Source organism: Labrus mixtus, chromosome 1, assembly GCF_963584025.1.
Source record: "Labrus mixtus chromosome 1, fLabMix1.1, whole genome shotgun sequence".
Lineage (NCBI taxonomy): Eukaryota > Metazoa > Chordata > Actinopteri > Labriformes > Labridae > Labrus > Labrus mixtus.
Window position 1 is genome coordinate 14,798,712 of NC_083612.1, and position 13,783 is coordinate 14,812,494.

Genomic DNA, 13,783 nt, shown 5'->3' on the forward strand with positions numbered 1-13,783 from the left:
GATAAGTGCTGAACAATCTTTAGTAAAAAGCAAAGATAAATCTCTCTTTCTTGTCTTGTAGGAGACCACAGTGAAGCAGCTGCAGTCTCCTCTCCCTCTGCCCACTACACTGCCTCTGCTATCAGCTTGCATTGCCACCACCAAGACAGTCATAGCTAATCCTGTCCTCCACCTCAGCAACCACATTCACGACATCCTCCACACAGTCATGCTCATGGAGGTTCCACCACATCCCGAACTCATGGATGATCGGGTCAGAATCTTCACTTTGTTTGGACTATGTATAGAGTCTCCAGGCTGTCTCACCGTCATCTGCAGCCTTTCATTTTGCTGTTGAATAATTGAAAGGTTTCTGTCTTTCACTCTCAGGTCAATACTCTGCACACACTAGCAGCATCTCTATCTGCTTGTGTCTATCAAGCACTGTGTGACAGCCACAGCTACAGGTAACCCTGCCTTCCCAGTGCAGTGCTGAAGGTCCAAATATTCATCTGTTTGGAATTTGTGTTCATGTCACTATTCATTCCCAAAAGTACACTCCCACTGCTGTTTGTTTCCCCCCAACACTGCATCATTCTGAGTCAGAGCAGTAGTTAAACATGTTAGAGATGTTATATTTTTAAAAAGCAATTAAAATGTGTTGCATGGTTTGGACTCACAGTTTATTTTTATGCTAATGGCTTGCAGCAGCCAGACAGAGGCCAACCAGTTTACAGGGATGGTGTACCAGGGCCTATTGCTCAGTGAAAGAAAACGACTCCGTACAGAAAGCATCGAAGAACATATCACTCCCAACTCTGCTCCAGCACAGTGGCCAGGTAACAAAATAACTACTTTTTTGAACGCTGTCATTTTTTGTTTATGCTTGAGTTACTTTTTTTTAATTTAATCAGAGGCCAATTCTTCATAAACATCCCATCAGAGTACTCCTTAAATAGTTTAAAAAAATATTCAACCTGAGCTGGCTCATCCTCCAGAATCCTTACATAATGCATACAAAAGTTAAGTGGCATATGTGTGAGCATCAAAGACATGGTCGAGCGAGTACTTGAAGAGCAGAGGGGAGAGAAAGAGTGGAGCAAAGCAGGCAGTCTGTGTTTATACAGAGAAGCAGATGGTGTTCTATAATAGGAGCTTCATGGCCTCTGGGAAGGAAACAGAAAGACAGAGACTGATCACGCTATCATAAAAATGTTTCATAAATGTATTTTATCATGAAAATTTGTTTTTTTTTGTTCTGCAATAGAAGTTTTTGTATTGTTGTATATCAATCCTTAGACTTGTGCATACATATCATGTTGTTAATGCGTGGGTGTCCTCTCGCTGCAGGTGTGTCATCCCTGATTTCTCTGTTGACGTCTGCGAGAGAGGAGGACCAGCCAAGGCTCAACGTGTTGCTGTGTGAAGCAGTCGTTGCTGTTTACCTTGCACTCCTCATCCACGGCCTGGGCACTCACAGCTGCAATGAACTCTTCCGGCTGGCAGCACATCCCCTCAACAACCGCGTGTGGGCCGCTGTCTTTGGGGGAGGGGCCAAAGTCATTATCAAGCCAAAGAGGCCCGAGGCCCCACCAGGTAGAATGACGAGATTTTCTAGCATATTCCCTTTACCTTAATTTCCATGATCATCATCTTCATTATCAATGTCGTAAGTCTTCCTCACCTGTCCTCCTAATCTGTCCCGGTCTCTCTATGCTATTTTCATGTCATCCTTATCTCTCCATCTGTTGACTTTTTTCTCCCTGACCTTCCTGTGATCTCAGGCATCTGATAATATTTCGCACTGCAGCCAATTTCCACTGACATCACGGACAGGAAGCCTGTGCTTTAGGTTAAAGGACATATTGTCAGCATTTCACTGATTTTGCATTAATAAGCAGCTAAATGACAACAGATATTTAAAATCCAATAACAGCTTATGTTAGCATACCAACACTTTCTAGCATACATCACTGTTTGATGGTGCTACACCGAACTAGAGGACAGGTGTGAATTACAATAAGTGAACTTATATTTGCAGAGGTTGCTCACATTCCTAACTCAAATAGAAGAACAGACACAGACTCTGGTAAAAGAAGTACTAATTAAACTACTCTGCTGAAAGAGAACTGAAGCAAAAACAGGCTTTAAATTAACTCAGTATAATAGTAAAGTAAGTTCCTACCTGCTTTTTCCTTGCACAAACAATCTGAACCTTATTGATGTCGGCATTTTGTGCACAGTTGGATATTTTTTCTGGTGTAAATTTACAATTTGGCAGTCTTTACCATCTTTGCTGTGCTCCAGTTGTGTTTGAAAATAATGAAAGGCCCGTCTCTGGATTTGAATTGAAGTTTTACGGTATTTGTCTTCAAAGGTAGTAATAAAATTTAGACGTTGTCAACAAAGTAGAAGCTCAACTTAAGTAGAGATACCTTTTTTTTTTTTTTTTTTTTAACATATCTCTTTATTGTCTTTCATAAGAAAACAAATACAATATAGGACATTACAGTTAACACAATACATGTGAAAAGGAAAACACAGCAGCCCTACTAACATTCAGATCTGTTCATCAGTCCCTACCTCCTTTTGTGTCACAATGCTTCAAGAATTAAGAAGATAAAATCTGTGTTTGCCAAAACGTGTCTTTTCTTGTAATAGCTTGTCTGTTTTTAGGAGCAAGATAGAAATGAATTCCTTTCCACCACTGGGAAACTCCACCGATTGTTTGCCAACTCCACGAGCAGGCAATGCATCGTTTACAAAAATGACAAAATCATCAGGGTAGATATAAAGAATAAGATTTATGTAGCGATACCTGAAAACCCCATTAACCCTGTTGGAATGTGCCACGATCATGCCCGATCATGGAGATGATTTATGCCATGTGATGAAGTTAATGTTCTCTCTCATTAGGCCTGTCTACATAGCTGCATACACATTCACACATCTAGCCAAGTCCTGTCCTGTTATTGCTCCTAAGATGCTGCTGCTGCTGTGTGGTGTCTTGTGTGAGTGTACCCTCTGCCCTGTGTCTCAGTGCCAGCTGATTTTGAGGCAGCCAGGCCAGACGAGTCTCAGGACACAGGAAGACCTGAGCAGAGCAGCCTCACCCAAAACCCCACCCCCATCCCCACTGAAACCCAACGCCCCAAACGACCCCCTCCTCCCATTTCAAGGGGAGAGGGGTCTGGCACTGTGGCCCAAGCAACTCAGGCCAGCTGTGAGTAACTGGGCTGGTGGATTGCAGTGCTGGTTTGCAGGATTGCAGTGCATGGTAACTGTGCAGGTTTGCATTGTTGCAGATGCTTGACTTGACTTACTCCTCTTTCTCTATCGTGCAGCTACCACTGAATGCCCATAACAAAACAACAAAGCTAACTGGTGCTATCTGTGTACAGTGTTATGATAACCAAAGGCTGTATGAGCGTGTGTGTGTGTGTGTGTGTGTGTGTGTGGTCTGCATTGCATGTATCTGTTGTAACGTCCTCTCTGCTCATCTCATTGTATCATCCCTGTTGTGCTACTGAAGCAACAGCTGGGCCTACTAAGGAGGGTTCAGAAGCCAAGACTGAGACTGTATCTGAATCTGAGACCAAACCAGGTACACCGAGAGGTCATTAGGAGTAATGAAATACTTTCTGTATGTAGACCTGGAAGTGTATACCTAGTTCTGTTGTCCTATTTGTGAATGGTCCAGACTCCAGAGTTAGTTTTTGTAGTAGAAGTAGAGCTCCATCAGAGAACTGTATCAGCTCCCTTATGACAGGATTCAGTCGTTTGTTTGCATCCAAATTTCCGATTTGTAGAAATGAAACCATTTCCTGAGTAGCTGTGCGGTGTAAATCTGTTGACAGAACTCGACACGGTTCATCCATAATCATTAGACCAAAGTAATCTCTGCTCACATTGTATTTGTGGGGGAGGAAGATATGGGCTGGCATTTAGGCTCCACATCACTGTAGAGCCTGATAAAGCTCTCAGGAAAGTCAGGAGCCTTTCGAAGAGCTGGTTAGGAAGATCGTAAATGCCAGCCTTTTGATAGGAACCACTCTGTAAAATGTCAAAACCTTTTGCCCTTTTGTCAATGCTGCAAACTAACATGCGTGTCACAAACACACAGCCATATTCAAATGTTACACGCTGATTGATGCCTCCCCATCATGATGTAATAAGCACTTATTTAACCAAAGTGACAGTCACACATCTCATGGTTTGCCTCCCTATAGTGCCTTGAAAAAAAAGAAAAGAAAAAAGATAACCCACAAAACCCACCATCGTTGTCCGATGTGTTTTCTGTGTGTGTATTCTTTGCCCTGTACTACATCAAATATTGACTTAGCTAATTGGCCTGTGTAGTATCTGTGTGTCTAACCGCACTGTCTACTCTGGTTTGTGTCTTGTCTTGTTTTGTCTGGTGCGTTGCCAGAGCTAGTCGCCCAGGATAACGGGGCAGGTTTGTGCACATCCTAGTATGTCTTTCCCTTGTGCCTCCATCCTAAACGTCCGTATTTGTGTCTCCCTTTTCTATCGATTCCTTTTGTGTGCTATGACCCATCAAAGTGATTGAACTCAATTTATGCATAGAAGAGAAATACATTTTACAAAACATTCTGGTTTGATGTCAAAGGTTTGCTGTGCCCTGTGTAGGTGTGTGGATGCAGTTTGCTTCCTCCTGCTCTGTTTCTTGACCTTCTTCTTGCTTTGAAATGACGCTGAGTCCCTGCTCATCTTCATCACGTGAACAAAACTGAGGCACACTGCAGCCTGCTGCAAACTGGCCTTATCAGAGTCCATTGTGTTTGAAAGATACTGTCTCCCCTTTCCCCCCCCCAACAGTTACCCCCCCTCAGCCTGCAGCAGAGGATTCAGACCGATACAGACGGAGGTTTAACATGAGGATGTTGGTTCCGGGACGCCCTGTTAAGGAGACGCCAGTCACGCCGCCTCCTGTTCCAGTCGAGAGACCCGCATACAGAGAGAAATTCATCCCCCCAGAACTGAGCATGTGGGACTACTTTGTGGCCAAAGTAAGGCTTTGAATTACACATGAGGGGACTGGTCTAATGAGATCAGTGATTCATAGCCTTCAGGTTATTAAAAAGTTATCGCTCAATCTTTTTCATGCGCTTGTTTTCCTCTGCCATTATTTCCTCCCTCTCAGCCCTTCCTGCCACTGTCAGACAGCAGCGCTCTGTATGACTCAGACGAGAGCGGCACAGAGGAAGATGAAGATGATGATGACGCCTTCCTTTCTGATACACAGATAACGGAGCACCTTGATCCCAACTCCTACAGGTAGGGCTGACTCCTGCTGTGTTTGTGCATTTGGAACCTGATTCAGATTCTAAACATCTTTTGTGTCTGTTTATGCCGGTGTGCAGCTGGGCTCTGATCCGCCTGGTGATGGTGAAACTGGCTCATCACAACGTCAAGAACTTCCTCCCTCTCACTGGCCTTGACTTCACAGGTACACACACACACACGCACACACACCCATACGATCACTGATTCTTCACATTTTCTGAAATCTAGTGTTCAAGTGTTGAATTTATTCATCGTGGAGAAACACCAAAATGTTTCTGCATAATTTTAAATAAACCCAAAAATAAACTTTTTTATCTGTGTTTTTGTTGTCACAGACCTGCCAGTCACCTCCCCTCTCAGCAATGCCGTGTTGAAGACTTTAGAGAACTGGGAGCAGCTTCTGCTGGAGCGAATGAACAAGTTCGATGGCCCGCCTCCCAACTACATCAACACTTTCCCCACTGACCTCAGCGCAGGAGGCGGCCCTGCTATACTCCGACACAAAGCCATGCTGGAGCCAGACAACACGCCCTTCAAGTGAGTATCAAATCATCTACAGTTTACAAAAACACAATTTTTCTCTCTACACCTGGGGAATTAGAAGCACTTTATATTGAAAATATTGAAAATTAATTAATTAATTATAATTATTAAACTCAGAATAGATGATAGAAAAGTCTAAGGTATGACATTAGTGCCCACAGAGTCATTCAGATTGGTCTATGTTTGGTCGTATAAAACTGTTAGAGATGGTAAATGCAGTGAATGCATCCATTCAATCAATCAATCATTCAGTTACTTTTGCATAGTGCCAATTCATGACAAATGTTTTCTACAAAAAGAAACGGCTCTTATCTAATTAAAAGCATTTATTAAAGATGAGCAGAAAACTTGGCAAACTAGTAAACTAGTCTGTTACCTCACTAAGCAAAGAGTACTTTCTATTGGTGGAGGAGTCAGTGACATCATCAGTGTGCTTAGTACTTAGTGCTTACACGACTCCTATTCAAAATAGAAAGGAATTATTCTCAATTAACTACAGAAAGAGTCATAGTAGACAATTCACCTAAGAACAAAACATAACAAAGGATTTGAAACACTACCTTCAAAATGATGGATTACATCCAGAGATCAGAGAAAACGTGTCACAGTCAATTTAAATGTTGTTTTCTTGCTGTTCTAAAGAGCTCTATCCTTATTATATAAAAACATAAGCAGTATTTGATTTTAACTTTGGGACTCCTATCTTGACCATACTACATCTTGGTGCAGTAGGAGTGAGCACTAATGATGATGTACGTCGCTTTGGATAAAAGCGTCTGCTAAGTGAACTGTAGTAATGAGCTGTGTTTTTTTCTTCTTCTTTCTTTAAGGACAAAGAACCATCAGTCCTTCCCAGCCCGACGTCTCTGGCATTTCCTGGTCAAACAGGAAGTTCTTCAGGAGACTTTAATACGTTACATCTTTACTAAGAAGAGGAAGCAGAGTGAGGTCAGCAGGCGACTTCTAATATTTTACTGCATCTCTGTATTTCTACAGCTGAGTGTTCATAAGCTCCCTTGTTTTTTTAACAAGTCATTTTAATTCGTGTGAATTTTTCATTTTTTCTGTTGTTCACTTCCCCTACCTTATTGACTCTCTTAGCCACGATATACAAGAATTTGTCTTGGGTATAAATAGAGTGATCTCACATTGAATTTCCAGCATAAAAGACAAATGTTCAACAAAATAGTGACTGGCTAGAGTTACTGCCTCTACATTACATTATGACAGATGGAGAGACATTTTGGCTGTGTTGAAAAAGTAGCTTAAAGTAGGCCACGTGTCAGCCACAATGATGGAGATTGATGGGATTCGTTATAGTCATCAAACAACTGTCATGCAGCCAATGAACGCAGTGTCAAGATGTCATGTTAGGCGGCAGCAGAAGCCTAAAATAGAAGTCTGCGGAAATCTTCCTCCTTCTAAGAACTTGAAGATGAGTGTGACTAAAAGAAGGAATGAACAAAGTAATGTGTACTATAGAAGGTTCTATTTGTTTCATCATTGATTCTTAAACCTCACAGAGTGATTTTACCCTACACATTTTTTCAATGTTGAGTCAGGGAAATTACACGGGCCAATTACCTATCATTTAAATCGTTTTTTTCAAATGTGAATAACCGGTGAAAATGTTCAACTCAATGCATATAGTGTCCAGATAGTGTTTGGAACTTGTGATGAATCTCTGTAGTTGATGTTCTTATTGTTATCACTGCTTTGACATCTTTAATCAAGCACACAGTGATGTCTGAAAATAGTTCTAGTTATGTTGGCACTGTCATGACAGCTCCTGAAGCTGCCAGTCCAAAATTAGACAAATCCCATACCCTTAGTTTCTTAATATTACAACGTAGGTATCAGCCCTTTCTAACTGGAATAACTTCAAATGAATCGGTATCTGCCGGGCTCCGCTCTGTCGTATCGTCTCCATTCATGACCTCAGCTCCATGCTAACGACGTTTATTTTTTACATTATGTATCAAAGATCCTGTCAACCTTTTACATTTTCTTTTCATCCCATGTTTTACTTTCCTGTGTTTGTGCATGTGTTTTTTGTTGTGCCGTGTTTGTTGTGTTGTGTGTCTATGTTGCCTGTGTGTGTTGTGTAGTCTGTAGAGAACCATATGGACCATATAAGCCCAAACTGCATAGCTGGAGCTAGCAGTCATAATAAGGTAGTATTATTTACTGTACCAGCTCAGGCCCTGGCTCTATCTTACCTGTCTGTTTGTCAGCCTTTCTGTCTGTATGGGGGAGTCACTGCAAAGCCAAGCGTGAAGGAGAAAGTCCCTTTAAGTAAAAGAAACAAAGATAATGTGTATTGTGCACCCCTGCACAGCACAGGGTTTTGGTTTGCAGCTTTTGTAAACACCAAAGAGGGTGAAGCTCTTTTGTCTCCTGCTCCAGCTTGGCCTGACAGTGAATTCTCTGGCAACTTTTACTGGACTACTCTACTCAATGCTCTAAGGCTTAGATCTAACGTTTAATCCTTCCTTTTCATTGGAACATCCACTCACATAACCTCACACCCGATCCCTCCCAATAACACTTCTCCTTATGTTTCTCACTCCTTTCTCCTCTCTAGCTGGACTGATTCTGCTGGACCCAAATGCAAAAAAAACAAACAAAAAACAACCCCCCCCTTACCATTCAGTAGACTTACTAACTGCATGCTCACTTTCAGGGCTGTGTGAGGCTTGCTAATCATGCAGGGTGTTGTCACCAGAGAATCCCAAATCAACTGTCAAAGCTTTCAGTATCCTGTCTGAATGTACATGTGATAACATCTTATGATTATCCTTGTCCCCTTTTAAATGTGGCTGTAATTTGTGCTTCTTTCACATGCAGTGGGAATATTTTTCTCAGCTTGATAGAACAAAGCGGGGGATTCGGACATTAACTGGCTTCTGTACATTAATCTTTCACATTTCACTCACCTTAGTGTATCCTAAACCCAGATGTATCACTTTTCTTTGCCTTTTGTTCAGGTGGAGGCAGATCTGGGCTACCCAGGAGGAAAGGCTAAAATCATTCATAAGGAGTCTGATATCATCATGGCGTTTGCCATCAACAGGGTAAGTGGAGTGTGTTTGAGAGAGAGAGGATATTACTGGAAGCACTTTCCCTTTCCAAGACCATCATTTCATAGTCATTTACTGGAACATTTCCTGGATGTGTTACTGTGTAGCACACAGTAAGGGCTGAATGCATAGTCCAGGATCCTTCTCTGATTTTACAAATAAATATCACTTCCTTTCTAGGAAATAGGAGGAATCTTTCCAGATGTCCACCTTTCATATTGTTGTTTTTTTACCTTGTTCTTCTCTTCCCATGTCTCCTATCTGCCAGGCCAACTCCAATGAGATCGTTTTGGCCTCCACTCATGATGTGCAGGAGGTGGATGTGTCCAGTCTGGTGGCTGTCCAGCCCTTCACCTGGATCGGGGATGACTTTGATAAGGAGTCGCGCAGGTGAGATCCAGTGGAGATCATTCAAAAGAATTCACTCAGCAAAAGAATAAGTAGAAGATTGTTATTTGTATTCCTGCATGATGGCGAATATTTGATCCTCAACATGTATTATTCATAATGTTACCTACTGTACGCACGCTTTAGGGGAAATGACACACCTGTTGTGTTAAATTTAGGTCACTCTTTGTTGGGCTCAGGTTTAGTCAGCTCCATCAAACATACATCACTACTGATAGCTAGTTAACAAAGATGTCAACTAATTATTTTAACAGGACATTTTTATAATAATATACAGCTGGGAAGTATGAGAATAAATATAATAATTTTGGGCCCTATCTTCCTCCTCTTTGCTTTCATAGTTTGGCTGATATATGTCATTTGTATTAAATTGCATCGTGTGTGTTTCTATAAAGCTCTTTAAAAAGGTTTGCATTTATCTGGGTGATCTCTGCAGAAACCCTGTCATAATGTGACTGACTTGAATGTTTTTTTTTTTAATTGGTTAGATTGATTGGATGATTTATTTTCTGTACAGCTCTGACGACATAGACCATCGTTCTTCTCAGACCAACATCGCCCAGACGAGCTCCGTCCCCTTTGCACCACCGCAGATGCAGGTCTCTGCGTCCATGCCGTGGCTCGGCAGTGGGCAAACCAGCATGGGAGCAAGTGTGGTAAGAGCCTGTGTGGTACATAAACACAGATCAACATAAACATGGCAAAACCAGGCAGGAGTGTTTATGCAGTTGTTGTTAAACACCAGTAGGGGGAATCTAAGATATGTTTTGGAGCTTGCAGACAATAAATAACAGAACATGATTTTCTGTATTTATTTTGTTTCATTACAACTTTTGCTGATAAAATAAACACATATGTACATTTTCTGTTCGCTTGACTCAATTAGTTAAAAATAAGAAACACTGTCACTTTGACAGTTCTGCAGTCTGTTGCCCGTGCACATTTTTAGAAGTTTGTATATTTAATCTGTATCAATGCAGAGCCAAACTGAGCCCTGTCGACTAAACAGCTGTTCTGCTGAGTCTATGTAGGCTGATACAAAGAGGGTGTGTGTTTGCAGAGATGGACACATATAAACACAGATAGCAGCCGCTCTCACAGCCGGATAGCCAAGGGTACAGATTTGCGTCACACCTAAACACAGCCAGGGTTCTCCATGTCCCAGCCATGTTGATAAAATGTTTGAGTGTGATACACTGAGCGAGACAGGACAGGTTCAGATTGTTGGTTGAGATTGCAGCATTTTAACCGGGAACGATAGTCAGGGGATCCCCAGAGTCAGCAGCACATCATATGACAGAGAAGCAGTGTGCACTAACAGAAATCTCAAAGATGTTTACTCGTCAATTTGACAGCACAAACATTGTTCTCTTCAACAAACCTTCTCTTTGTGTGTTTTGTGCTTCATTTAATTTTTCAGATCATGAAGAGGAATCTGAACAATGTGAAGAGGATGACATCCCATCCCATATATCAGTATTGTAAGTACCTCAGAGGAGGTTATCACCAGATTACATTTTAAATCTTTAAATCTTTTATCTCTCCATTAATATATCTTCAACTCCCATCATCTGCTTTGTATCTTTCCCTTCCCCCCTATTCCTCTCTTTCTTTGCGTATGTGTGCGTGTGTGTGTGTGTGTGTGTGTGTGTGTGTGTGTGTTCATCAGACATGACAGGCGCTCAGGACGGCAGTGTGAGAATGTTTGAATGGAACAGACCTCAGCAGCTCATTTGCTTCAGACAAGCAGGCAATGCCAGAGTAACCCGGCTTTATTTCAACTCCCAAGGCAATAAGGTACACACACACACACACACACACACACACACACACACACACACACACATCATACATGCCTTTGTTTAGTCTATCTGGTACGATTGTTCTGATTGCGTGTACCCTTCTTGTAGTGTGGAGTTGCTGACGGCGAGGGCTTCCTCAGTCTCTGGCAGGTCAACCAGACGTCCTCCAACCCCAAACCCTACCTGGTGAGGTCACCTTGCACCTCCATCATCTCCTAAATCTCCGCCTCAGCACTTTGATACTACACGTCTTTACAAACATGAGTCACTAAAATGGACATGCGCTTCTTGTTTTCATTGCCTTGCTTGTGTCGACAGAGCTGGCAGTGCCACACTAAGACCTGCGGTGACTTTGCCTTCGTCACCTCCTCCAGCCTCATCGCTACAGCCGGACAGTCCAACGATAACAGGTCAGCATCTGCACTCACAAACTATAGATACAATATTACACCAATATAGAATAAAAAAAAATCATTTAAATCAAAAATATTTCTGAAATATAAACATAATTTAGAGGGAGTGAGCAGTGTGGATGAGCTAGATAGATACTTTATTGATCCCGAGGGAAATTCAAAGCATCCAGTAGCAGGTTACAAAGACGTACATGACATGAAACATTAGCACAGTGTTCAGGGTGGCTGATGTGTAATTAACATCACTGTTAAACCAATGCTGATCCTTCTCTGTTGTGATGGGCTCACTCATTTTATTCTTGTTTCATTTTTCAAAGAAACGTTTGCCTATGGGATACTCTGATTTCCCCGAGCAATACCATGGTTCACGGTAAGAAACATCAGCTGCATCACACAGCCTATTTGAATGATTTGTCCTCACTTATTATGTTTCTTCTGTGAACGTATTTCACATGTCCTCTCCCCCACTCCCCACAGCGTTCCCCTGCCATGAGAACGGGGCCACAGTGCTGCAGTATGCTCCTAAACAGCAGCTGCTGATCACTGGAGGCCGGAAGGGCTTTGTGTGCGTGTTCGACATCCGCCAGAGGCAGCTGCTGCACACTTTCCAGGCCCATGACTCAGCCATCAAAGCCCTCGCACTGGATGCCTTCGAGGACTTCTTCGTCACCGGCTCTGCAGAGGGCAACATGAAGGTGAGTGACGCTCCATCACTCACTCACCAACCTGCCAAAACACACTTACCCCCTCTGTCACTCTGTGATTTTGTTCTGAGGAATTAATTTCTTATTGTTGTTACAAAGGGGGTGCTTGATAAAATCAGAAAATCCTCCCTTATACCTACAGATAATCTAGCAGGGGCAGGCTCATCTCTCTGGAGTCACATTTGACTTCAACACAGTCCCAACAGAGTAGACCAGTCAAACAGCCTGCTCTGACACTCATTGCTCCCTCTTTAGATTTGTTGTGAGGAAGTCTGGACTTAAAAAGCAGTCATAACGCAGAATATAAATGAGCCCCTCTGTATTGAAAGCAGAATACAGTCTACCGCTCTGATTCATGTTGAGGCCAGTGTTTCTATTTTGTAACAGCAGCCAGGTCTCATTTACACATATTTTTTAATCAAAGTAAGACAAAGCAAATGACCATGTACAGATGAAGCCACCAAAAACGTCCCCTTTTTCCGTGGTGGGACCTCAGTTGTACCGTGCTGGGTCAGTGCTAGGACCTTGCAGAGTCTGAGACTGTAACGAGATCCCCCATGGTGATGTAGTCAACACGGGGGGACTAACTGTAACCTGTATAACAGCACTAAGCTCTGGTGTAAAACCTCTCAGACAGAGGTCTTTCTGCCTTGATCAAAGGGGATAAAAGAAACTGCAGGAAATGTTTTTTTTCATTCAAAGCAGCTGTGGAGAACAGATTCTATAATAATCCCTTTTATTCATTTATAGATCAATGCAGACTAGTTCACACGTGTCACCATATTAAATGTCATTACTGATGATGATTTCAGTGCATCTTAAAGGATTTCTCTGATTGTGTTGATTTTGGTTCCCCTCCGTGGTCACTGTTTCACCTCATCCTGCCGTCTTTAAGCAGTCAAACACATCAGTCATCAAGAATCTCTGAATTCAAAAATGTTGAAGAAAAGGCCTTTTTCTGCAGAGTGCTGTTAATTACTTTATCTGACACCTCCCTGCTGGTTTCTGTTTCAAGGACAAAAATAACTTTGTAGAAATAATCAATCTTTTTTTACTGATGACCCGCTTTGCTTTTCTCACTCATTCAGAGACATCAGTATTTAAACAAAACTCCTTACAGGGGCTTTAAAGCATATTGTAAGGAACCTCGCCGTATTTCTGAGCATTCTGCTGAATGTTGTTATTTCTCCTCTTTTTTTTATAAAACCATGCATCAAAGTGTCAGAGGTCATTCATCAAACATCTGTTCTCAGTGCAAATTCTAAGACACTCGTTAAAACACAAGATTCAAGATTCAAAAACTTTATTGTCTATCACATAGTGACAGAAAATTACCTTTTGTTGAGGCTCAACATGAAAACATTCATACTAAGACTCACATTAAGTCATAAAATGTATTCATATTGTCAGCCTGTTTTTAGCCCCACCTTTGGGTTCTACTCATGGTACCATGCAGGTTATTGTGAAATATGTGTCAGCTTGATAAGCAGTTAATTGAACAAAGTGACCCACAAAGTGTCACAGCACTTAAATCTAATTTAGCGCTT

The 13,783-nt window shown here is 42.0% G+C and overlaps 1 protein-coding gene across 5 annotated transcripts in view; it reads left to right on the top strand.

Annotated features, from left to right (window-relative positions):
• dmxl2 (Dmx-like 2) overlaps positions 1-13,783 on the top strand; it is a 44,208-nt gene that overhangs the window by 28,392 nt on the left and 2,033 nt on the right. For 2 of the 5 annotated variants that reach the window (XM_061034266.1, XM_061034274.1), the window contains exons 35-54: positions 62-253; positions 370-446; positions 688-818; positions 1,330-1,575; positions 3,020-3,202; positions 4,819-5,009; positions 5,144-5,277; positions 5,364-5,449; positions 5,622-5,823; positions 6,660-6,777; positions 7,938-8,003; positions 8,817-8,903; positions 9,178-9,299; positions 9,835-9,973; positions 10,738-10,798; positions 10,987-11,114; positions 11,228-11,305; positions 11,438-11,529; positions 11,850-11,902; positions 12,010-12,227. In XM_061034266.1, coding sequence (XP_060890249.1) covers positions 62-253; positions 370-446; positions 688-818; positions 1,330-1,575; positions 3,020-3,202; positions 4,819-5,009; positions 5,144-5,277; positions 5,364-5,449; positions 5,622-5,823; positions 6,660-6,777; positions 7,938-8,003; positions 8,817-8,903; positions 9,178-9,299; positions 9,835-9,973; positions 10,738-10,798; positions 10,987-11,114; positions 11,228-11,305; positions 11,438-11,529; positions 11,850-11,902; positions 12,010-12,227 — 2,604 coding nt within the window. The remainder of the gene's footprint in view (positions 1-61; positions 254-369; positions 447-687; positions 819-1,329; positions 1,576-3,019; positions 3,203-4,818; positions 5,010-5,143; positions 5,278-5,363; positions 5,450-5,621; positions 5,824-6,659; positions 6,778-7,937; positions 8,004-8,816; positions 8,904-9,177; positions 9,300-9,834; positions 9,974-10,737; positions 10,799-10,986; positions 11,115-11,227; positions 11,306-11,437; positions 11,530-11,849; positions 11,903-12,009; positions 12,228-13,783) is intronic. The other 3 variants (XM_061034293.1, XM_061034305.1, XM_061034283.1) reach the window with 2 other exon arrangements.